Source organism: Cyanistes caeruleus, chromosome 1, assembly GCF_971803275.1.
Source record: "Cyanistes caeruleus chromosome 1, bCyaCae1.hap1.1, whole genome shotgun sequence".
Classification (NCBI taxonomy): Eukaryota; Metazoa; Chordata; class Aves; order Passeriformes; family Paridae; genus Cyanistes; species Cyanistes caeruleus.
Window position 1 is genome coordinate 112,609,981 of NC_141701.1, and position 26,259 is coordinate 112,636,239.

The 26,259-nt window shown below is 37.9% G+C and overlaps 1 protein-coding gene across 12 annotated transcripts in view; it reads right to left on the reverse strand.

Annotated features, from left to right (window-relative positions):
* Positions 1–26,259, reverse strand: part of RBMS3 (RNA binding motif single stranded interacting protein 3) — a 703,891-nt gene that overhangs the window by 471,909 nt on the left and 205,723 nt on the right. For all 12 annotated transcript variants that reach the window (XM_086850705.1, XM_086850694.1, XM_086850656.1 and 9 more), the window contains one exon: positions 16,759–16,932. In XM_086850705.1, coding sequence (XP_086706831.1) covers positions 16,759–16,932 — 174 coding nt within the window. The remainder of the gene's footprint in view (positions 1–16,758; positions 16,933–26,259) is intronic.

A 26,259-nucleotide genomic window follows, 5' to 3' on the forward strand; every position in this document is an offset into this window, starting at 1 on the left:
TGGCACAGAGCACAAGGAATAAAAATTATGAAAATAGGTCAGAGCAAGCGTTAATTTTGGTGGGGTGAAAAGGTTGGTAGAGAATCTCTTCCAGGGAATCAAAGGGAGGGCTTACATACTTTCTCCATATTCATCTCATCACTATTCACTCAGAGGAAAAAAAGAGATCTGCTTAAGGAATTGTTCACGTTAGTTCCTATTGTGTCATGGGTTTTCCTTGGAGGTTTCCAAAGCAGAATCCAGTCTTGCTTAATTTGTGATATTTGACATGATTTCAGACTGGGGTTGATAAGGTTTGTGTTTAGGGAGCCTTGATGGCATCTCTAAAGATTGTAATACTTCATCCACCTTTCTTTTCTGACAAGATTGTATAAAAGTAGAATAAAAAATGGCTTTATTCTTCTTTTCCACATTAAGCAGAAAATGCCTTTCTTGAGATTATACATTTGCACTGGACTCAAGAAAACAGATCCCTGCAGAGCATGAAATGACACAGGGGAATATATTTTACTTGACATACTGGGCATTTTTCATCTGAGGCAGCTCTCCACCATTCTCTCCCCTTTTTATTTTTAACATAGTTATGTAGTACCTCATATCAGCACTCATTCTTATATTCTCCTTAAAAAGAAAATGAGCACCAACAGTACAGAGGGACAAATAATGCTTATCATAATAAAAACATTATGGTCCCAAGGAACTAAGTGCTATTTGGAAAATGGTATGAAAAATACAATGCTCATGTAGTTTCCCAGTGCCCAAAATTTCAAATTTACTCATGAAGGCATGAAATATTTCCTAGAAACCTGCTGAAATTACATGAAACTGAATAGTTTGATGCCCAGGACAGGGCTAATAAACCTTCCCTGCTTCAGCCCAACAGTTCAACTGCCTGAATAAACAATACTCAACAAATACCACAGTTCAAGTGTCTCCTGAATATTAGATTCTTTACTCCAACAAAATAAATCTCATTGAGGCCAATATTGATCCTGACTGGCATATATTTCTGTTCAGATCAGCAATTTGCTTTTTTTTTTTTTTTTTTTTAAATCTGAATCAATGTACATTGGCCTTACACTTTTCTGATAGGGAAACTGCTTCTAAACCCCTCTGCTATCTGCATTAACTCAATCTGTTCAGCTGCACAATAGATTGATTGAGACAATTAGTAGTGATATGATTGAAGTTATATGCTTATGCTTGCCACCATTACCAAATAGTGCATTCAGAGCACGAGCTAGAAATAGCATGCTTCAAGAGTAGCTAAATGGAACAAATGTTTAAAACTAGTGTGTAGTTAATGAGCAAGGATATTCATTGAAGTACTTCTCAGTCAGAAACAGAGATAAAAAGCTTGCTGTTGAGTAAAGATCATATAAGATTTTTCAGGAGCCAGTGTAGATTGGTGGTGGCATGAGAGCCATTCCAGGAGCTCCTGGTAGTCAGTGACTCCTGTGAGGTGAATTGCCACCTCAGCCTCACAGGCCTAAATGCCACCTTGCTCTTGCTTCCATAAAGAAGCCCAGAGGTTGTGAAGTCTCCCTCACTGGAGATACTCAAGAACTGCCTGGAGGCGATCCTGTGCCACGTGCTCTGGAATGGCCCTGCTTGAGCAGGGAGGTTGGACCAGATGACCCCACTGTGGTCCCTTCCAACCTGACCCATTCTGAGATTCTGTGAAGTCTGGGAAGCACAGTTACAAAGGCATAGGCTGAATGGATGTGTTTTGTTAGAGTTGGTTTGGTCTCATTTTATTGTCTAAAAGCTTACACACTCATTTTAGTCTCTATAAGTTTTAGTGCCTAAATGTTTGAACCATTATATTTTATTTATAACTGTTAGTCATCTTTTTATTAAAACAGAGTCCAAGAAAATATATTAATCTTGACTGAAAAACACATCACAAATTTATGTCATCTTAATATTAAACCAAGGAAATTTTGTATTTGTTTCAATATTAGAAAATTTTAAAGTATAGAAATTTATTGATACTCTATTTAATCAATATCCAACATTTAAGTAATTCTAGATAGAAGGGATAAAATCTGGAGAATCTTAAAATATAGGTTAGCCTGTTAGACAAGACTTTGAACAAATTTTAACAAATTATATTTGGATTAAGTAGATCATATATTACTTTATGTCTTATGCTTCAGCTGGGGTCTTAAATCTGTCATAATGCTACAGAGAAGAAAAATATTTTAAGATGGATAGAGATGGGTCAGTTAGGAGAGAAAATGAAAAGTTTATGAAGTTATCTCATATTCCTACACTAACAGAAAAAAAAATACAGACTTCTTATGAAAACCCTGTGGCATCTTGATGCAACTATCACTTGAGTAGCATCTGGCAGTGTCAGGTAGAGTTTCTTGAAGACTCAGATCTTTTGGCTTCTAAAATAGTAACAAATAACCCAAACCAGTCTTTTTTTTCTGTATCACCATAGCAGGATTAAACAATCTGCACAGGGAAGAAAATTTTTCAAGAATTTTTTTTATGTATGACACCAGAGAAATGATGTGGCATCTAAATCAGTAATATAAATCTGGTGAAAAGGTTACTTTATTTGCTGTGCGTGTTGTTTAAAAGTAAACACAAAGAATTTGACAATCAGAATCTTCTGTTTATCTGAGAAACTGTACACTGTACATTTCTTATACTTAGAGAGAGATTTCCTGTCAGCATTCATGAATTTCTCTCTTGACCCTGAGCAGCAAGAGAAGCAGCCTGAGATATATTGCAAAGGCAAATGTTTAAAGTTTATATCAATATACACGTGGGACAAAGGTAATTTACTCAGTGAAGGAAGAACCCCCTGCTACATTTAATCATGCTCAAGTACATGGGAAAGTGCCCTTACAGCTGTTGTTTCTCCCTGCCTTTTTAACCCAACTATTGAGAAGCCCTTTTCTTCTCATGAAACACCTTAAACCCAAAGCCTAATTAAACTAGTAAAACAGCATTAAACCTGGTGGGCAGACTTCTCTCCAGTCACTACAGTTTGCAATTAGACTTTGGGTGAGGGTACAGGAAATCAATGTTATGTTCACCCCTTAATGAGTACATAAACACTTCCATATTAAAGGATTATTTCCTTAAAATCCCCACAGGTAGGCAAGGGATTCTTTCACCTGTGAAAAAACAAAACAAAGGAAAGAAAATAGTGGGAAGCAAAATGAAAAAATCTCTTTGCCTCATGTGGGAAAGCTATTTCCCTTTCTCCCATCATGATCTCAAGAAAAGCCAGACGAGGACAGAAAAGAACAGTGTATATATACATGTGGTCAAAGCAACAAGGTCAGAGCAAAACTCAGAGCCATTTTACCTCTTTAGAATCACCTGAACCAAGCTTGTTTCAGTGTATACAATAGCTAATAAAGACACAAAGACAAAGAAGTCCATGTTGCCATTAAACACCTTCCACCTACTTTTGATCATCAGTGAATACAAACAGGAATGTCTTGGTTAAGGCCAGTGGGACTTCATTGCCTCTGGTCTTGTGAGAGCTTGGCTGATTGTATTCTCCAGACAGAAACTGCAAGCCTGTATGTTGAGACTTTTAGAGAGGGAAAAGCAAAAGTGAAATATCGGTGGGAGACATTCTGCACAGCAATAGAGACTGGAATCTGCATTATAAATGTCCAATATATCAGCAAGGAGTCACACTCAGCTACAGATCTGCTGATACCAATGCCATCACTGAACATCACTGTAGTTTCACTTGCCATTGAAGAAACCTTCCTGCCCCTCCTCTTGAAAATTAAGAATTCATAAAGCAAGAGAAAAGCTTCTTCTTATAATATGTAACTTGGACAAAATGACTCTCAAGTTTCTTCTCCAGATCCCTGTTTGGGACAGCAACTAATACTTTGTGATCACTAGCATTGTTTACTTCTGATTTTCAATTCCTTTTTATTCAGTGTCATTTAAAACAGAATGAAGTATTTTCATTTTGGATGTAGTAAAATTAGATTGTTTTATTCTTCCAGACATATAATTCCTAAAAATGTATAGAGTTGGTTTAAAGAGCATTCATTGAGAGGGAGTGACATCTCTGCTGGGTCTTGGGTTTTCTTGGGGGGTTTTGATGAGCGAGGGGCAGGGGACTGGGTTTTTATAGAACAAATTTAAATATGGAAAAGTCCTAAAGAATACTATAGCTAACAATATAAATTCACTTTTGCTGAAAGAGACAATATTTAGGTTTTTTTCCCTCCTTCTTTATATTTGACATGTTGTTTGTAGACAGTTTAGCTGTTTTCCCCAAAACATAATCTGATTGGTATTTTTCTTTTTGTGTGGGTTCATTCTTCCTTTTTCAGAGGAAAAAAATCTTTATACTTCCCCACTCCCCCCCTTTTTTTTGGTCTTAAATAAGGAAAAATATTTTCAGCCATGCCAGTTACTCTATCCAGAGGGACCACCACCAACACAGACACACTTTATGAAGGTAACAAGACTAGATATAGGTATTTATTCACAGGGAACATCTTACAATAAAATACCAAAATTGGATGTAGTCATTCAAATAATTTAATTTATTTTTAGTCAGTTAACAAGATTTCAATGCTGGTTGCCCTTTAAAAAACAGTTATTCATGAAACCATACAACTTAGCCATCACAAAAGCACTAACATGGTTAGCTTTCTTTTATTAATGTTATGTGAATTTTTGTTTGTTTTCTGCTTCACAAACATTTCAATAAAAACAAAGTGATTGCCATGTGGTACAATCAGTCCTGGAACAGCAGAACAGCCTTTTATTCCCAAATTCTGAGAATTTTTTTTATTTCTACAGCCTGTGTTTTCTCTGAAGGGAATTATACATCTTACCATAAGCAGCTACAGTTCCCATAGTCAGTTTGCCTATTGTACAATACTTGGCTGGAAGAACAACAAATTGAATACTTGTCCTCTTTCTATTGCCCTTTTTACCTTGAATTAACTCCTCTGGTTAAAAAAAGGCAAGGGAGCTGGGGGGGAGAGAGGTATAGAGGGGGATGTGGAGGTTGACCAAAAAAAGTCACAGCAGAGAATCACAAAATTACTCCATTTTATGTTTCAGAAAAGTCAAAATGCCCAAATTTCTGCTTCAGACACCCTCTACTGGAAAGCACCAAGTTTGTATTTCTCCTCCTGATGTAACTGAGCATGTGGAGGAAGTGAGGAAGCATGAATATTTAACTGCCAGAAGAGACATTAGATCATTGTCTTGCGTTTCACAGGAGGAAAAGATCTGATAAATACGTGCATCTGACTTTTTTGACTATGAGGAGCAAAAAGGACTCCGTTCAAAATCACACAACAACATCCCTTTAGCATCACACCAGACGTCGTAGATTTCTCTGGAAAGGTACAAGTGTCATAAACTTATCAGCAAGTAAAAATAGGGACTGAAATGAAAAGGCTTTTCTATGATACACACAAGTTGTAACCTGACTTACTTGCCACACAGGTGTGAATTATTTTTTTTTTCATTTTAATTAAATATCTTCAAAAAAAAAATCTGTTCATTTTATGCAATTGTCACATAACAAGTATGATGGGACAAAGCTGCTCTGCAGTTCTATAAGATCACAGCTAGAAACTGTTTGTTTACCCAATGCAGAATTTTGTTCTGTAAGCAGATCTATTCTATCATTAAGTTATTAATTATCAGAATATATTCACTCTGGGGTGAAACCCCTAAGTAGCCTGAGTATCTTAACTCAGTGGTAGACAGTTTGCACTTTAAGGAAAGGTGAGAACTTTCACTCTTCAGAAACAGATTCTGAGCTACACCTCTGAAATCTTGGTCCCCATTTTCATCACAGTGAAAGAAAAAAATAATAAATAATCTAAGTAGTGATGGGTCTACTATCACTGCTTTAAAATCAACATCCCAATGAACTAGTTGGAGAACACTAACACATCCTTTTCCTCACACAGCAGTGGCAAGGGACTTTTAAAAGATTGAAAAGGCAATTCTATCAAGCTTCCATATATAATTAATTATTTTACTTTCCAACTCCCAAACAAAATATTAAGATAAACAGCTTGACTTTGTCTCAGGCATTGTTCATCACATGCTCTCCTTTACAATGCTACAGCTTTCACAGTTCTGTTTGTCTTGCATAATGTACCGTATGTGGGGCAGTGAATTACATTCCTTTCTAAGAGACCATGTGAATTACTATTTCTTTCCCAGGACTCAGAGGTGAATAATTGCACCTGTCCTCCTTAAGCAGACAAAAGACATTAAGTAGCAGCCAAATGGAAAGAAAGATTTAAAAAGAAAATCACTTTATAGTTTGGCAGGAAAACAACTCAATCCAACCTTTCACCCAGCTGTATACAATATGAGGATTTCTACGAGTGCAGCTTCTGAAGAAAATGAAGTCTTCAAAGAGAGACTGCCCTGATAACAAAGCAAAAATTGAGGTGCTTTCTAGAAGTTTAAAAGATCCTCCATTTAAAATAAATCATTGACAATACAAAAAGAAAAAAAAAAAAAGAAAGAAAAAAAGCTCAATGACACATCTGAGTGTTTGTGGGAAAATGTTCTCATTTACAGGATACAAACAAAGAAATAAAGTAGAATGGGGAAACAAATAAAAACACATGGCTTTTCCAAGACCACACAGAGATGCAGTAGGAGAACCTAGCACAGAGCAGAAGTGAAGATGCTGGAACTTCCTGACAACCTTGAGACAGTGTCACAGATTTGTGGTATCATTTAGGTTGGGAAAGACCTTTAAGACAGAGTCCAACCATAAAGATTTTGTGAGTATGCTAAATATAATGGCTGAGGTTTGCTCTCCCTGACTGCTAGCAGCTGGCAGAGTGATCTGCAGCAGCTCTGGTTTCAGCAGATCCAGCCATGCTGGCAGGCATCCAGGGACAGGTCACCAGGGCAGAAGGACAGAGCCTCAACACAGCATTTGTCTTTGGTGCCAGGAAATTCCTAGCACCTGACCATGCCAGAGGGCTAATGCTCAAAAAGATGAGAAAAAAGCATGAAAGGTGAAAATACTGTAGGGAATCTCTGCAAAGACCTTTTTAATATTTCCAGAACCTTACAATTTTTTTCCTCTTGTATGGAAGCTGACTGTATACCCAAGGAAAAGAGGTATTTGTACACAAATGGAAAAATATTCTGCTCATTGTGAAACCTAAAGGTAGACAGACTATTTGGCAAAATCCAGGCAGTCCATCTCACATCTAAAAAGGTAAATGCAATAAAAACTATATTAAAATACTCACAGGTCCCAAATAAAATAAAAGCAGTAAAAAAATAAACAAAGGAATGATGCCTTGAGGGGAGATGCCCCTACAGAAAGCAAATCTTTTCCCAAAAGCACAAATGTCTGTATTTGACATCCTTAATGAGAACCTGATACAATGTAGAAGAGAGACACTGGTGGAAAGCAAAAAGCATAAGTAACCATATCTGCTTTCAGCTAGAACTTTTGTACTTCACTAAAACACCTCCATCACCTTATAGTTACAGGTTTTAGAAGAAAAGCAAACACTGCTTAGTTATATACTTGGAAAAAAATACAGAAAAGAGCCTTCTTTGGCAAATAAGGTACACAATTGGAATGAATGAATGAAAACCAAAGCTTACTGCCATTCTTTTCCTCCAACAGCTGCAGGACCTTGGGTAGAATCCCTTTCAGTGCCACTGCTTCCCTTCCTATTTTCTGTCCCATCTAGTTACATGACTTGGGATAAGACTTTCTTCTACAGTATTTTTGATATACATCTGAGGTCAATAGACTTCTTATCAAGGAAGAAGTCAACAGAGCACTATGATGAACTGTTCCCTGGATTTCAGAAATAAATAAAGCCTGTTATTTTGTGGATCTCTCTTTTTCCTCTAAAAAACTCCAGCTCCTTCCTTCAAGAGTGGTGCAGAAATACCTTCCACACAATGCCTACAGTGTCCTCAAAATAAAGTTCTCCCACAGAAACCTTAAAACTGGCCAAAAGTAGAGAAATTAATGAAAAACCTGCCCAAGACAGACACATGGATCACAATGCCTCTCAGATGTCTCTTTTAGAAGAAACTTAGCTAACAAAACCAAGAGCAAACATTTCAGCAAAGGTGACAAAGATGAAAATTTAGATTGTTTAACAAATTAACCATGGTCATGCAAGAAACTCTAGGATTTTGATCTTTATTTGGTCACGTGCTCTCAACAGAGTGCTTAAATCACTGGTGGAACATATGTCAGAAATCATCAAGGGACAAATGATCTTCGGTCAGCATTTAGGTTTAAAGTAAAGCAACATTTGAAATTTTTCAAGGGTAAAAAAACTGAAATGTCATCAAAAGAACATTTCAATTTTGATAAATCAATATTTCCCACAGACATGCATTTCTTCCATCTCCCTCTGTTAGCAGAAGTGACTGTTGACAGTGCTGTTGAATAGCATCCCTGGTGTAAATAAATCCTCAAGGCAAGGAGATACGTCTAAGTGCAAAAGGAAAATTTCATCCCTTATGCCTTCACTGAATTGGACGGGTTTATATTAAATCAATAATCCCAATTAAAATTAAGAGAGAAGAGAAAGAGCCCATCAGCAAAATTATTTGAAGTAGTATTTGCTCAGACTAGTCCAAAACTCTTCACCCTTGGAGGCTGCAATACAAGGAAGTTCCCTGAACATGTTAATTATTTAAAATAAAAGCAACACAGTTGCTGGCCTTTTGCAATAATCAATCTTTCAAAAAGTGTCAGGGGGCTCCAAAACATGTGACAGGTTGGCAGTTTGTAGTATCTACTGTCAAGCTCTAATACCAGGATTTTCTCTGGAGCCTGAAGGAACTCATCACCTTAACTAACAAATCCTAAAGACAACCTGTCTGGCTTACTGAAAATGAGATGGAGAAGCTAAATTAAAACCATACACCTCCTATTTGCTAAATTAAAGCAGAAAACCAAAACAAACACTGGAAGCGTGTATATACATATATATATATAGACACACATTCATGAATACAGAGAGAAATGCATATAGTGATATGTATAGGTAGATATATATATCTGTAGCTGTAAATTACAGACATTTACTAAGATCTGTATTTACTGCTGCCTACAAGCCTATTTTACAGTCTAAATTTAGGGAATTTTCTTCTCTTTAAAAAAAAAAAAATAAGAAGAAAAACAGCATCTGGTTTGGGTTTTTAGTCTATTAAAAATACTTACTGTGTCTTCTTCCACTTCATTACACAAGAATAAAATATGTAGAATCAGCAAGAAGATTTCCATAGAGTCTGTTAATAAACAAAAAGGTCCCATCTCCAAAATGGCTGACTTTATTAGCATTTGGAGGTGATGAGAAACTTTCCAGCAGTAATTATTTTACCAATAAATCAGTGCTGTGGATATATCTGTATAAGTACTTTTGGTAATTTCAAAGATCTCAATTATACATCCCATGAAGAAATCTTTCTTCTTGAAAATAAGGGCACTAGTTATATACAGGGGATTTTTTCTAATCTTGTTAGTATTAATTGTTGAGAAAAAAATATTTTGTCCTGTGTTCTTTGCAGAAAATTTGACTTTTTTCTGTTAAATAACACACAGGAAACAAATCAATAAAAGGCATCAACAAACATCAACTACAAAATTCTTAACTTAAGATTAAGAGAAACAATAGCAAAACATAATATATGTGATGTGTGAGTAGAGGATACTAGAAAAAATAACATTAAAATAACATTTACACATTCAAACCAGAAACCAAACATCTCTAAACTCACGTGAAACTTCTCCATTTCCCCAGACTTTCTGAAAAATACTTGTTGCAAGTCAGTGGAAGGGTTCTGTGTTATCAGTGTTCTCCCTCCCCTCCGAGAGGCACTGCCCTTTTGGAGCAGTGCATTCAACTTCAAATTGTAATTGCCACCCATCAAAAGTACTCCAGAAAGGAAAAAGTCACTTGCTCAACCTGAACCACCGTGGGCAGCGGCCTTTCACACACTCCACAGATCCGGCAGGCAGCATCCACAGCACTGTCCTTTGCAGGAGCCGAGCAGAGCCACAGGCAGCATTTAACGCAATTATTACAGCATCATCTACACATTTTTGAATAAAACTACTCTTTGAGGAAAGATACAGTAAACTACTTTGGCTACAGTTCTATAGTGCTGGTGACTTTTCTCTACAACCCTTCACTAATGTTCCATTTCAAAGCTTAATACACAAAACAAATATGCTGGATAACAAACGCTGAATGTAAAACACATTGGTGGATTTTGTGATTTTTTTTTTTTTTTAAAGGCCTGGCCAAGTTTTAATGGGCTGTCACACACGAATTATTATGAAAGCACTACAATGAACTGAGCTGATAAGCTGATCTGATCAGAATTAACTGCATGTGATTGCTGCTTCGAAAAGCTGGCCTAAAGAGGCAGCATTGAAAGCAATCTCACAAGTCACTGGTACTGCTTGCCTCAGCTATAAGTAAGCACAGATGGTGAGAAAAGTTAATTAAGAGACATATTTGTTTGGGGGTTTGAAATTTCCACCCTCTCTTCTCCAAAGGAGCCAAGCCACAGTGAAATGAGTTTTACGTTTGTGGCCTAATAAGTTCGTGTTTTTGAGGCTCTGTTCCTGTAGATGGAGGTAATAGATAAACAGAATAAATAATTTATGTCAGCAGTTAGCATATGGATTTGCAGCTGATCACTAAGCTACTCATTGCACCTGATAGCTACAACATCTCATCAATTAAAAATATTCCTTTGTCCGCAATCCTTCATTACTTTTCTCCTAATAGGCACAGCTTCTCTCTTATAGCTCAACTGATACCTAGAAATGGAGATGTCATCCTTTTAATTCCCACTTTAATGACTGCCTCTGTGTTTTACACTCTCACTTGATCTTGCAGAATTTCATAAAGAACATGTCAGCAACTACATAAAATAGCTTGTGGTGATACACTTCTCTTTTTACTTCTGGTTGGGAATTTTCTTTCCTACTTCTTTCCAGACAGTGCTTGATCTTTCCCCAGATTAACTAATGGGGGAAAGCTGGGGCTGTCACCAACTTTAGAAGAACAAAACACATCCTTTACACTTTATATGCTGTGAGACCGTGACATCTGGCAGATATTTTGCTCAATGGTCCTTCAACAGTGTATAATTTCTTGGATCCATTTCCACTTTTTTTTCATCTGTGGCTATTATAATGACAAGGGTCAATAGTGCCAAAGAAATACTGGCTAGAAAATGGTAGGGAGCAATCTCACATGAAAGGCCCATGAAGGTAAGAAAGGGTTAACACTAAGGACAGAGAAAGCCAAAGCTTCAGAACTTCAAGTGTAATTGAGAGATTCTTAGGGAGACACTTCCAATTCATGCCTACTGTACTATTTATTTCCTTTCCCATCATTGCTGATTATAAGGATGTGCATGCGTAAAAAGAAGTTTCTTCCTCTCTAATCAGACCAGCTCTACTCCACGAATCCACAATCCACTGTTCGTGACATTACAAAATGAATCAGGCAGGAGGCTCAAGTCAGATCAGAATGTGACAGCTTTTGTTTAAACAGATATCTCGGAAATTAGTGATGACAGGATTACACGGCATAAGCATTTCACTCTTAGCACTGTCTCTTTCTCTAAGGAGAGGTGCAACAGCATTACTCACTGGAAAGATCTTTGTATTAAAAAAAAAAACCAATCCAAATTTGATTGCTGATCTGTTTTATTTATATTTCTAGAGAAATAAAGGTCTGTTCTGAATAGGACACCCATGCTATGTATGCATACCTCCCAAATTTAAAGAGAGATACTTCTTAAAACATTATCTTTGCATTATAATATATGGTCACATAATTTGTGGTCTATCTTATGAATTTGGTATGCATTAGTAAATTGCTTCTGTCAGTCTTATTTTGGTGTTACAGAACCAGCTTTGAGTAGAATATTTCACTCAAAAAAATGTATTCCTTAATTAGGTTTACATTGCAAAGAACAGGATCACATCAGAAAACTAGAGATTGGTAACCAACTCCAGCCCTGCACTGAGAACCTTCCTACATCATCCTGCAAAGATTTTAGCCAAAAGCTTGATCTGTCTTATATGTATATAAAATATTTATATACACTTGAAACTAATAATTTGGCCATCATACATATGTATATAAACAAATTGATAATTGTACCTCACACCCCCAGGTGGTCCCTAAACACTGTATTATCTCATCCCGTAAAAATGGCAGGTTTTCTAATTTTATAAATGTATACAAAATAAGTTGCTAAAACAGTCAATCACTGAGAGCTCACTACAGATGTTAATCCAATTTGTGTGGTAATGATCAGAACAGTCAGTTTACATAAAGCATTACAGCTGTGCAGTGCTGCAGTCCGGCAGTTCTGTCATCAGCAATGAGGCTTACCTACCTGGAATTGGAAATTTTTCCGATGGAGTCTGCATAGTCATGCTGACAGTGAGTAAGCCCTTCCATTAGACTTGTCCACTGTGACAGCCTTGCTCCCTTTCTGCTTTTCTATCCAAAGACTGTCAGCGGAAATGTGTAAAAGGAGCTACAGCTCCTTCTACTGGGTCTTAAGGTTTCTAAGATTAAAGATTTTACACCCTACTAGGGCTTGGAGAAGTGAGTGGAAGAATGCCAGTAGTGCCTCACAGCACTCTGCATCACAGGGTTTTTTTTAATTCTGCTTTTCACATTCCAACTAACAGCATAATTTCAAAAGCAATCACGCATTTAAAGAAGCCATAGAAAGAAGTCTGGGGACAGACTGTTGGAATGGGGACTGCTAAGCAAACTGATTGTCTGATCTATATATGACATCTCAGCTGTAACAGCTTGTAAACATTATGTGTAGAGTGCCAAATAATAACTCTACAGATTTAACCAATCATGCTTTGAAGGCTGTCACTGATCCAGTGGAGCATGACCAAATCCTGTTAGAGTGCAGAAAAGATTCTAGCTGAAAGTCTTACATAGGCTGGGTTGGGTATCTAGATAAGAAATTCAAAGACATTGTGCGTGCTATAGAGATGCATGCACATGGAGAAATTAATACATGTGGCTGAATTCATCATCCCATGGGCATACAACAGAGATTTCAAACCTTGCAGGGTGAAACACTCTGTAACAGTTCTGCTTCATCAGAGAGTATCACATGGCCAAATTCTTTCGTAAGTAAGGACTGACTTTTGCAAAGGTGAGCATGGCAGGTATCTGAGACTGCTACATGAATAACCAAAGAAAGGCATAAAAGACTCCTTCAGCTGGAATACTCCAAAATTGATGAGATCTGTGTTTGTTTCGTCACTTTACAGATGTATTTCTTTAAAGCAACAGTACAGTCTAAGTAGTTCATTTGTTAGAGTTGATTCAGTGGAGAAGATTTCCAAAGATCTGTGAAATTCTATCAACCTTCCAGCAAAAAGTGGAGAAAGGGAAATGAAGAGAGTCTGAGACTTTTGAAAAAGCATGGGTAGGAAGCCTGTGTAGATGTGAAAGTGCTCAAAGGACACTATCACTCAAATGTTCCGATCTTGCCCAGAGGGGATAATCAGAATTATTTTGTCTATTTTTTATCTTCCTGTGTGAAGAAAGTTAAAGAGAAAATCATGTTAGATGACTAGGTGTCTTCTCCTATTCTGAGCACTACATGATGTATTTTTCTGGCTGCAAGCCTCTGAATGTGAATGCCAAGAGAATTTCAAGCCCCTAATATCAAAAATCATTTACTACGTAAGGACCATCTACCACATTATCATTTATATTAGTATACACAGATCCTGCAGGGTATCCTGCTTCCCAGTATAGCGAGAAATTAGCACATTCTTGTTTGTTCAAAAACTGCTTTGCACTGTTGACTGGGATGATATGCAGTCTATTTTTCCCTTAGATAACTCAAGGGCTGAAAAATTACCCTGTTTAAACAAAATTCCTGTTCTTTTCTTTCCTAGGGTGGAAAGACTGCTTTTAATGAATGACTGCAGCACTATAGAAAAGAGATGCCAAGGGTGCTCTCTGACAAAACAAAATAAAAACCCCACCTTTGGCTCTGACATACTCAGGACTAGCCAGAGTCATAAGGGTCTCTTAACATTGCACTTTGTAAGATATTTTTTCTTTCATTTAGATTTTAAATAAATAAATAAATAAATAAATAAAAATTAGATAATTTTTTTTTTTTTGAGTTATATTTGGCCCAATTAAAATGAATCTTTTTTTTGTCTCCTTCAGCTTTTCACCAAACAGTAGAGAAATCCAAAGCTTTTCTCTTGGCACTGTCTTCAGGGACTAATATCTTTAAGTACTTCAAGGGCAGATCCAACTCCCTAACATTTGTCTGCCTTGAACTTGCAAAGCACTTGTAAGTTTGTTAGCCCCCAAAGTGTCAAGGAACTGCAATGATCTTTAGACATATTCCATGTGGGAGGTTTTGCAGAAACAGCTTCATACAGCTCTACAACCTACAACTTGTTCTGCTGAACCTGTGTCAGATGAGGGCAAATAAAATCCTCTGAAGTAAAGCAGATATCCAGTTGAGCACATAACACTGGGAAGATTCACGAATAAAGGAGCTGCCCCATATCCAGCTTTTATTGTTGTTGCTTACCATAAAAAGATTGGTTTGAGCCCAGATTAAACAAATTCAAATTAAAAACAGGAACCAGACTAATTCTAACTTTATCATATACAATGAAACAGATATCAAATCAAATATTAAAGCTTTTTTTTTTTTGATTCCCTTGGAAACTTGAACTTCGTTTGATGCTGCAGAAGGGAGGAGCTGAATTTCCTGGAGTGCCTTGCCCAGGCTCTGCTTATGGACTTACCCTCAGAGAATACAGAAGTAGGGAAGGTATGGAAAAAACGTGTGATCACAGTGGTAGGCACTGCAATGGTAGCTAGCTGTTACAGCTTCTTATCACCAGCCTAAGAAATCTGTCCGATCTCTTTGGAGTAGCACTGCAAGAGAGCTCCTCAGATGAGATGGTACCAAGAAATGTGCTAAGCTTTGTAAATGTTTGAACCCAGGAACACTGAGGGCAGGACTAATTGATCAATCTACACAAAGGATTTGTGCAATTCTGCATTCTAAAATCTCTGCTTTCCAGCAATCAGATAAATCAGCTTCCAGACTGATGTATCATTTCCAGTGACTACATATTAGGATGCTCAAGGAAAACAAATATTGTGCAGCTTGTATGTACAATATACAGATATTGTACTACAATTCTAGTGGAGCTACCCTCAACTTTAGTCTAAACAAAGGAAAGAGGAACTGTGGAACTAGCTTTAAAAGACTGAAATTTTAATTCAAATTTTAAGCTCTCTTCCAGGAAATACAGCACTCTTCTTACATGCGTTTTTGCAAATCAGAGTTAAAGCTTGAGTCACAGAGGGGATAGTGTTTATTCTAAATGATCAAAGTTAAGGAGCAGTTAATGATTTGAATATCCACAGTTTAAGATAAATTAAGCTGTCATGGGACTCTTTTTGAGCCATCATTCTAAACAAGAAAAATATCTGTGCCCTTCTGATGTCAAATACTTTTTATTTCTTCACAACAGTTTTTATCATTTTCAATGACACCACAATGGAAGTGAGCAAACAGAAGAATCCATAGATATGTCTAATTTATTCTGAGAACTTATCATCTCAGGAAAAAAAGGTAAGGTTTTACAAATTTATTCCTCTCCTTTATTTCAATTACCATGTTAATGTTTGAGACAATTTCTAATGCAAACTTCCAGACAGAAGTCTGTTGGCAGGTAAGATAGAAAAACAAAATCAAATCACAAGGATCTTGCAATAAGACTGCATGGCACAATTTCCATTCAGTACCAAAAGCTGCACTTTCCCATTTCCCTACTGCAATTCACTGTAGGATAGCAAAACTTCACCATGTACACACAGCAGGAGGTTAAGATGCTATGTCCTTTAAGAAGTTCTATAACCAAATGTCCAAAGCTAAGTTCAAATCCCAACATTAAAACAACAAAGTGTGGAGTGGGGAAGAAAGGAAGATTGCTTACACTGATGAGATTTTCTCCCATTAACACTCTTGGGGGTCTTTCAAAACCAGAAACTACATGAATGAAAGGGCTCTTCTATAAGCAGTCATCAATACCAATATGACAAAACTCACCATCCGCCTATAGTTGTGACCCTTTCATGACTGTCAAATTAAAACACACAACAACACTGAGCCACCCTTCCCCATTCATTTTGGCCACCAGTTCATGCAATTACAGAAGACCAGTAGTCTTTGCTTAGCAACAAGATTGCATGTTCACTACTGATCACATTAATGATAAAGTAGTGAGTCTAAACAAATCTAATGATGAGAAGAGATGCTCTTCTTCTCTGACTAATCCACACAATTTAAAACGTCTGAAATAGAAAGAATAATTCATTCATCTTACAGGCTCACCAGAAACAGAAATGAGGCCATCTGTAATACTGCTTTTCAGACTATGTTTCTGACACCAAAACCCAGGCACACAACAATAATTTCAGGCAAACAGAAAGAATGCTAAATGTATAAAAATACATGTATTTGTACTGAGGCATAAAACTTTCACATTTGCTTATGCCTAAGACTCATGCTAATATTTTTTTGAGTTAGGGTTAGTACATGTGAGCTGTTCTGACTGGCATGGGACATAAGGACTGCTGGAGAAGGGTGCTGAACCATCAGCCCCTGAGTGTCTCCACCTCCCAGGGAATCACAGAGCTCATTCAGGTAACTGCAGAAAAGGTTTTCATTACTTACAGCAGGATGTCCAGCACAGTAGGTGTAGCTAGCATGAGACTGGTAGTGCAAGCTTGCTCTTGGAAAGGTGTATGTATTCCAAGCAGGTTGGCTGCTATTCCACTGGGAGCTAAAGCCAGGGCTCATGGTCACTCTCGATTTACTGTTTTGGTACGTTCTCACTGTGGAGCTGGACTATCAAAAAAGAAAGAAATGCAACGTAAAAATAGCTTTTAGGGTATAATACAAATAATAAAGCTATAAATCATCATTGTGCATACATATAAGGCCACATGGTCTGGAACTAACTTGAATGTTTCCTGTAAGGAGCTGGGAAAAGCAAAAAACGGATTCCATCAAAGATATCAGTGAAAGAGCTATGTCACTGTAATGCCCAAAAGGCAGACTGATGACTCTTAGACTTCAGGCCGTGATATAAATCAAATGGACAATCAATAAGTGATAGAAGTAAGGGGATGTTCTGAAAATCTGCACAAGGCCCAATCCAAGATTAATTGCAAAACTTCTGTATCTTTTTATTATAATATTGACATTTATTGAATAACTGATCATCTATGGCCATTTTACAGTAAATGACAGTCAGGGGCCAATGTTTAGATCTATTTCTTGAAGACTTGAAAAAAAATCCAAAATCTTGAACTGTTTTTTTTAAAAGCTCAATCATTTCATCTGAAAGTAACACAGACTACAGATATGTAAGTCACATGCATTCTTCCTGTCCTTCTCTAATTTTACTTAAACTGCAGTTTTCTGCTTCCAGTACTTGTTTTACAAAAAAATATTCCTAATAAACATCTGCTCTGATAAGGGTGGTTTATTAGGGCAGCAAAAAAGAATCTATTTTCAAAAGAGTAGAAGATGCATAAGAGTGGATGCATTTTTAGCAGGTATTTAGGTTGGTCTTCAAAGACATGCAAATGTACTTTTTTATTCCATATTCTGCTCTTCATTTGGGTTTTGCTTGCTTTCTTTTTATTGGCAAAGGTGTTCCAAATTTCCCATGTAAATTTACCCCAACTAATTGTAGTTATTATAAAACTAAACCTATTCTTTTTAGAGCATTAAATTTACAGGGACCTTGTTTATACAGTGAAAGCTCAAGAAATACAAACACAAATAATATTTCTTAGAAATGCGTATAAATGTCCCTGTTAGCAAATTGATGCTATCAATTTCAAAAGCTATACTCAAGAATGACACTTCATTTATTTTTACTCTCCTTTCAAAGACAACTTTTATACATCATACATGTAGCATTAACCAAATATCAATATGGGCCACCATCAAACAAGGTGTTTCACACAATCCAAGACCATCCTTACCCTGAAGTGCTTACAAGATAAATGAGAAGGTCAGGGAAAGGATGAAAGAGCAGAGTCTGGTGCAGAAGCATGGAAAACAGCTTCATAAACATGACTTTCAGTTTAATTTCAGTGCTTCAGCTCAGTTTCATTGGGAGAGAATTAGAGAAATGGAAGGAAAGGAGGACAGAGAGAAGACATACAAAAAGGTTTCAAGGACACATTCTAGCTGTAAAAATATATATGCTGAAGTCTTTCAAATTTTAATACTGTATTTAGACGAGCTGGTTGCAGAAACTACAGGCCATGCTGGCACAGGCTAAACACGCCCTCTTAATTTAATTTAATTTTCAAAAGTTTAAGTACACAAAGTTTGCCTCAGTTATCAATTGCTGTATAAACTTTAAGTTCAAGAAAAGGCCAAACGACTTCCTGCATGTGTTTATTTCCTGCGCCGCCGATTAGGAAGCCTGAAAAGAGCAGTTTCCGCTCACCAGCTCTCAATATCTCGACAGATTCGCCTCCCGCCCCCACCCCTAAGAGAAGGATTCCTGCGGTGTGATTTCTAAAGATTTAACTTACGACTAGCTGAACACAAAGCATATGAATGAACACTAAAACCCACACTAAACTCTCATTAGTCACTGTGTGTGACAAGTGGTTACTTTGTTCTTACAAAGGGCTTTAGGAAAAAAAAAATATCTGCCCCTACAGTTAAAGGGGCTTATTTGAAATAAATCTTTTTGTATGAATTTAAATCATGACAAATCAAAGGAAAGAGGCTATAGCTACAGCTAGGAAAAAAAAAAAAAAAAAAAAAAAGAAAAAAAAAACAACGGAGGAGTTTTAATGTGGGGTTTTTCTTTTTCTTTTTTTTTTTTCCTTTCCCCTTTTACCCTCTTTCCCCAAGGAGCAGAAACTGCATTTTCTTTCCTTTGACGTATTACTTATCTTTCAGATCACTCCTCAAAGACAAATCTTTCTTTCTGGGCCCTGGTAGACTTGCTTCTACATAAGAGATGAAGGCTAGGTTTTGTTTCGGCCAGATCAAGTAGGTTTTTAGCCCTAATATATTTTATTGAGTACATTTCTCCCCTTTATAAGCATCAGATATTCAAGTGTGGCTGCTTATTAACTCTTCTTGAGAAGGTGATCCCCCCTCGAATATTCTGTGAACATTGAGCTATTCTATCCTAATAATAACTTTGCTTCTTCCTATTATTTCCGATGGGTTTTCATTGTATGGATCAGTGGAAGGTATCTGTGGCTGATGGGATGTAAAGGTGCATTGTCAGCTGTGATAATTGTTAACTGATTATTTTCACAATGGCACTGAAGTCCACTACAGTAAAGAGAGATGTGTTACTGGCACTACACAGACATGTACAATACGTATTCTCTTATGAGAGAGCAGGAGCAAAAATGAGCCTGTTTTTTACACAGTCTGCCTGAGCTGTTGGACAGCCTCCTGCCTGCTGCCTGGTGTCACACAAAATGCCCTCCCAGATCTGTCCCCATGCACAGTTCAGCGCCAGTGCTAAATCCAGGCACAGAGATGAGCCCCTCAGCCCTGTTTCTATTCCTCCATCCAGCTCCTACCCCATATGGGGTGAATTAGGAACAGGGAGGCATTCGGAGCACCATGGATGCACAAGGTGTCCTACCCATGCAGACCTCTCAGGGCACAGAGGCACGAAGTGAGACCCCACAGACCCCACTCCCCCTCAGGGTGGCCGGGAGCCATAGGAGAAAGGTCCTCGAGAGGAGACTCACTCCTCTGCTCTGAATGGCTTTGTTTGGGGACCACCATGTAACCCATAAAAGCTGCTTTCTTACTTCTGGATGACCTCTAGAAAAAACCCAAAACACATAGCAAAACAAAACAAAAGTCAGTGGAGACACTCATGGGATAATTGGCTTTGAAATCTTGAAGAAATACAGGTTGTCTGCCAGAAAATAGAGATCTCTGCACCACCAGTCACAAAATCCCAGGACAGCCTGATCCCCTCAGGTGGTCGGGGAGAAAGGATGTGAGACCAGGGACTCCAAAAGTTGATGGTTTGATTTCAAGGTGTCCCCTGCTCAACAAAACTCTGCAGCATGGTGAGGAAGCAGCTGTGGGAAAGACCTTGGACCAACTGGGAGAGCTGGGAGGGGACAGTGGTGCCCTGGGGGCAGGTGCCCGGGTGCTGGCAGAGCAGGGCAGCCCCTGCCAGGTGAGGCTGGGGCCGTACCCTGCCAGACACGGCCGCTCCCGGCTGGCTCCAGGCCTCCCACACACCTCAGGGCCCTGCTGAGCTCTGCAGCCAAGGCAGTGCTGCCTCTGGGAAAGTGGATTTTGGAAAGAGCAAAACCCTGCCTGGGAGTGAGGGGGAAAGTGAGAAACACGCCTGTGAGCACCCAGAGGAGAGAAGGAGAAGGGTAAGAAGGCTCCCGTTAGCCCCTGGAGAGCCCACCTGGAGCAAGCTGGGACAGGATCTATCAAGAAACCCACGCTGGAGGCTGTGGAGATGTCCTGAAGGAACTGTGACCTACACTAGAGCAGAGGATGAGCATGAGGAGCAGGAGAGGGAGAACATCCAAGCCCCCTGTGCCAGCAGGGACAGGAAGCAGGCTCAGGAACGGAAGAGTGAAACACCCTGGGAAAAAGGCAGGGGGAAGAAGGGGTGGGTGTTGTCATAATTTCCTCTTCTCACTGTGCCAACTTACTTTAGCTGGTAATAAGTTATTTTTCCCACATGGACTCTGGTTTTGCCTGTGAAGGTAATTGCTAAATGATCGCCCTGTCTTTATATTGACCCACAAACTTTTCCACCTTATTTTCCACCCTTGTTTTGTTGAGGAGGGGGAGTAAAAGAGCCTCTGGATATGTGTCTGGTGGCCAGCAAAGGTAAACTCACCACAAACTGGTGAGTGGTCTTGTGGCATGTGAGCTTTTACTCAGGATTTAGAAGCATGTCTCTTTCCCCTTAACTACTGATTCCATCAAAAAGGAACTACCTCTCTCCATAATCCTAATGTCTTATTTATAGCTCTTAGGTTGTCCATGGCAGACCACCACTGACACTTCTGGGGCAACTCAGTCACCTTTTCTCAGAAAACTTCTGCAGAAAATTATCAGATTAAAACAAACAAAACCCATCACCAAACCCAAAACCAGACCAAAAAACACACAAAAACTTTTGCCCTCCTTGCTGTCTTCCCAGAAACAAGCAATATTGTAAAGCAAGGGGAGAATTTTATTTTCCTTGAGTAAGTCAGTCCAGTACCTTTATACCCCAAAGGCCTAATGTGATATAAAACTGACATCAGTAACATTTAAACGTCTAAGCATATTTTAAAGTGCAACTTTTTTTTTTCCTGTGCCTTAGTTTCTCTAGTTTATAAGTATGGATAATCTTACTTTAAAACTTTTAGAGTAACCTTTTCCTTGTGTTTGTAAAAGATTTGAATATTTTTGGACATCAGCATGAGTGAAGTGGAAAGTGTTATTAGTATTATTAGTATTTCTTGAGCTTAACTGCTTTTCGTTCTTAGTTCTTCTAATAGCTGATGTGTGAAGTCTAACAGTGGAAAAAATAGAACACAGTATTTATGGAACATTTTTTATCATCAAAGCACTGTGCACATTTTAAATGGTGGCAATATTTTTGACCGGTGCAACATTTCCAACTTTTAAATAAGCTTATAGTGGATGTGAGAACTAGCAGCCACCCCTTTCTATTCATATGTGAATAGAGCACATGCTTTGACTAGGACATTAAGCAAAATTGATAGTTCTAACGCAGCCTTAGTCTTCATGTCATCACACCCATGCCCTCCACTCTTTTTCATTACAGTGTCACCATGCAGTGAACTAACAGGAAAACTACGTGTTAACTTCTGAATTTCTACATCATGTCAAATGCAAGATTTACTACATCTATGAGACACCTTTCTGCCAAACATTCCAAGATGCTATGATTATTATTGGCTTTGGCACTCCAAAAGAAGGGAGAGGCTCAAATGTTCTCCTCCACTCTACCATTTGGCTAACATTGACTTTAAAAAAAACAAAACCAAAACCAACAAACAAGTGGGATTAAAGAGGTGTAAACATCTGAATTCAGCCTCCCACTTCCTCATCTTTTAAAAGCAACTTTACAGAGCTATGACATCATTTTCTTAGCCCACACAATTTGAGTTGTTTTCAGTCCCCTGGATTTTGATTATAAAATGGTTCTGTCTTCAGCTGCATCCTCTGGGGGTATTTTTCTGAAAGGAATCGTTATTGAAAGAGTATCCACCCTCTTCCCGTATCCCTTCAAGGGATTTGACATCCCTTATTTTGGATGCTAAAATGATTATAGAAGATAGGAAACGCCAAGGAGAGAAGTAAGTATCTTCCATTCTGGAGATACTGCTTCCAGGAACTCTATATGCCTGTATTTGGATCAAGCCATGATGCAAAGCACAGACCTATGCTCTTAAAAGTTTGGAAGCTTTACAAAATACTACTGTTCCCATAGAAATCAAAGGTTTCCTATAACCTGTAAAAGTAAGAAATGAAAATAGCTTCCTTGGAACATTATTGCATGAGCTAAAATGTTCTGGGTTTTTTTACGCTCAAGAGAAAATATGAAACTGGCACACCAAATCTGAAGTTAGTTCATCACAAAATCCACCTGAGAGACCTTAAAGATTTGGGAAATTGAAGAGTGAAGGTTTTTTGTTGGTTTTTTTTGGGGCTTATTGCAAAAACTAAACATGGAAGAGATTGCAGATTGGTTTTGGGGTTTTTAATGGCAGAAAAGAGGAATTCTGTGCTGCTACTTTTCCCAAAAATCATTCACTATAGCTTGCAAATCTTTTACAGTCTAGGACCAGATTCCATCTGTTTCAGTAAGAAATGAGTTTTTAGTATTAGGCCATTGCAGATTTCAAGTTTATCAAGTTTGTCTCATAAGCTTTAAAAAAAAAACTTCAGAGACATGACCAAATTTGAGAGAAACATTGTTTTTCCAGACATGGGATTGAAACTCAATATGCTCTACCTGGAAAAACAGGATCAACTGAGAGAAATAGCATTCCAGTGAAACCACAGAGAAATGATGAGGCTGTATTTCATACCTCAGCATAGATGTAAGGTTACAGCCCATCCACCAGATCCAAGAGCACTGAGTGCTTGCCCACATCACGCCAAAAGTCAGGATGTGCAGCCCTTCTGACCCCTCCCAGTAAGTGAGAGAGGAATGCTCTCCATGGGATAGCCTTGCTTGGCAGACAGGCTCCTTGCCAGCCAGGTGAAGGGGACCCAGGTCTGCACAGCTGGAATACTTTCAGCTGGGGCCCTGTACAAATGCTAAGCTGAGAGACTTTTTAGGATAAGTCTCAAATAACTCAAGGAATGTATTCCAGAAAAAGAGCTTGCCATTCATTATTTTCCCCCAGAGTGATTATGCCTTGAAAACAAAATATATATGGCTTTCACACTTTCTGGTTAGAATTGCTGTCATTTCCAGTGACAACACTGTAATTCATGTTGTACTTTTAACTGTTACTTGAATCCCAAAAGCATTTTTTTCCCTGGGCAAAATATGAAACATTGCTCTTGTAGTTACAAGAGAGCGAGCAGAGGAGATGAAAAAATGAAGGCCTTCACAGTTTGAAGAAAAGCCCATGAAGAAGCTGGTTTTCTGCCATATTAACATCCATACCAGGGGAAAAGAAAATTAGTAAAAGGAGACAGGCCAGTGGTAATCCAGATTAAAGCCTTAAAACCTCTTGGCAACCTATGTGGGACACACACAAAAAAAAGTTGCTGTTACCTGGTGTTTTTCTAAGCAACACCAGCACTTCTTAGCAGGCAAAGTCAGTGCGAAGGCCAAGAGTCTCAAGAAATGCTCCTGCACTTCAAACTAATTTCTCCACAATAAGAAAAGGAATTTTGCATGTATGAGATGCCTCTAATGGGTTTGTTACCCATGTAGTACCAAGCCATAGGGAATGGGGACATTTATGCATCTGGACCACTCATTTGTATGTCTTCCTTCCACAGAAAGGAAAATGAAAGGTAACTTTCCAAAACATATGCTTTTCATTTGTTTATCGTTGTTACCTTCTTTGTAAAAAAAAAAACTGGGATTAAAATGTATTTCTGCTAGACAGAATTCTTTTTGGTCTAGTTTAAACTCTTGATTTACTTTTAAACACACTGAAGATCTTGACTCCAAGTAAGGCCATGTCAAAGTTTCTTCTTTTCAGAATATTATTTAGTCAATATATTTTGATAAATTTAAATCATAACATCCTCAGAAGGACATTGAATATAACCTCCTAATGGTTGCTCATTAAGTAATTATTTTCTGAATATAAATCACAGTGGCATTTGTTAAACTTACTCCAGCCTTTTTTAAATCATCATGGTTACAATTTACAGCAGTGAAGCATTGTGTTCATCCAAGATAAGCAGGAACTGAGTGTTTCTAGTAAACTCTGGTAAAATAGCACTGGCTAAGACCATTCCACAGATGACCTGAATACTTCTGATTTCTAAACTACTCAATGCAATCTCCTATGAATGCATATACAGCCCATCTGTACAGAGAGACTGGAGAAAATTATGTTCTTCTACCAGCAGTTGTTAAGCACAAAAGTCACAGAAGCAAAGAATTTGTTCTAGATCAGAAAGTCTGTTGGTGAACACTATTATTAAGGATATTTGCTGATTACATTCAAATCATATTACTGACAGATCTCCAGAGTAATATTTTTACAAGGTCTAAGAATCCCTGTCTCATTTGTGCCTGTTGCCACTCTTAAAGGAATTTTCTGCAAAATACACAGCAGTATTTGGGACTTATAGCATTCCCTTGGTAAACCAGAGAACAAAAAAGGGTGCTGCAAAAATTGAAAAAAAAAATAAATTATTGTTGTAAATGTATTTCCTTAGGATCACATTTCCAAGTATACAGGGCTCTTCTATCAATTTTGCTGTAAGTCAACAAACCACCTATACCTACATCTTATTTTTCTGTGTAACACTAACTGCAACATGAGTTCAGGAGCTTTACAGATTAATGGCTGATTTCAGCATTTACCTGTCTTCCAAGCTGGGACTTTTTACAGACAGCTATCCTTTGTGAATCTCAATATTTTTTGATAGTTTGGGGAGAAAAATAATTATTTCATTAACACTTGAATTCCTTTCCCTTTTACAGTACCCAAAGGTATTTTTCACTGTGTTCTGCAGGATCTTAACATTTTTTCTGATGTATCTGTTTACTTCATGTATATTGAATTACTCCATGAACAATAAATCAACCACTGTCTAGGATACAAAATGCATTTTCCTCACACAATATCTGCAATACACAGCTTTTTTTAGACAATCCCAAGAGTAACAACTGGCTGACAGTTTAAGCAAATCTGAAACATTAACCAGTGAGTGCAATCCAGACTGAGATGCCAGGGAAGAGGGATGCTTATAAACAACTGAAAAATGTCTGTGGCACAACATCACTTCTGATACAGATGATAAAAAGTCAAATTTCTTTCCTTGGCTGCAATAGTGCAAGTGTTGATTCCAGCATCACATGCCTATTACAAGCCTTCATGTACACAAATTTACTGAATGCAGTGCAGTTATGAAATACATTTGGCCACTGGGAAGATTTCTATAAATCCTACAAAACCAACCAATGTACCACTCTCCCACTAACTCCTGTGGATGGGCTTGTATGCTTTTGTAAACCTCACCATGGGATTAGGACATTTATCAAAGCTATGATTTCCTTCCCATAATGTTATATCTATTGTATAGCAGGAGTTCTGCAGGTGCATGATTTATCCATCCTGTCATTAGCTACAATACCCTGCAAACAGTTTTTATTTTCTGCTGGAGAAACAAATACTCCTCCCATAAATTGTTTTACTGCTGATTGGAGAACAGGCTCCTGCTCCCTTGACAATAAAACAGCTTGCTTTCTCTGACCATGGAGTTCTAATTTCCAGCACAACAATCTGAAGCTCAGCATCATTTCTTATGGAATAAAGTAACATAGGGAAAATTATAGCTCACTTTTCAATATCACGCCTGAACTCTCATTATCTGTTAAGCACCAACACATTTGATCACTTGAGGGACATTACAGACAACACAGCCCTTAAAGATCCAACCAAGGGAACAAAGGAGGATGAAGCAAAAGGCAGATAAATAGAA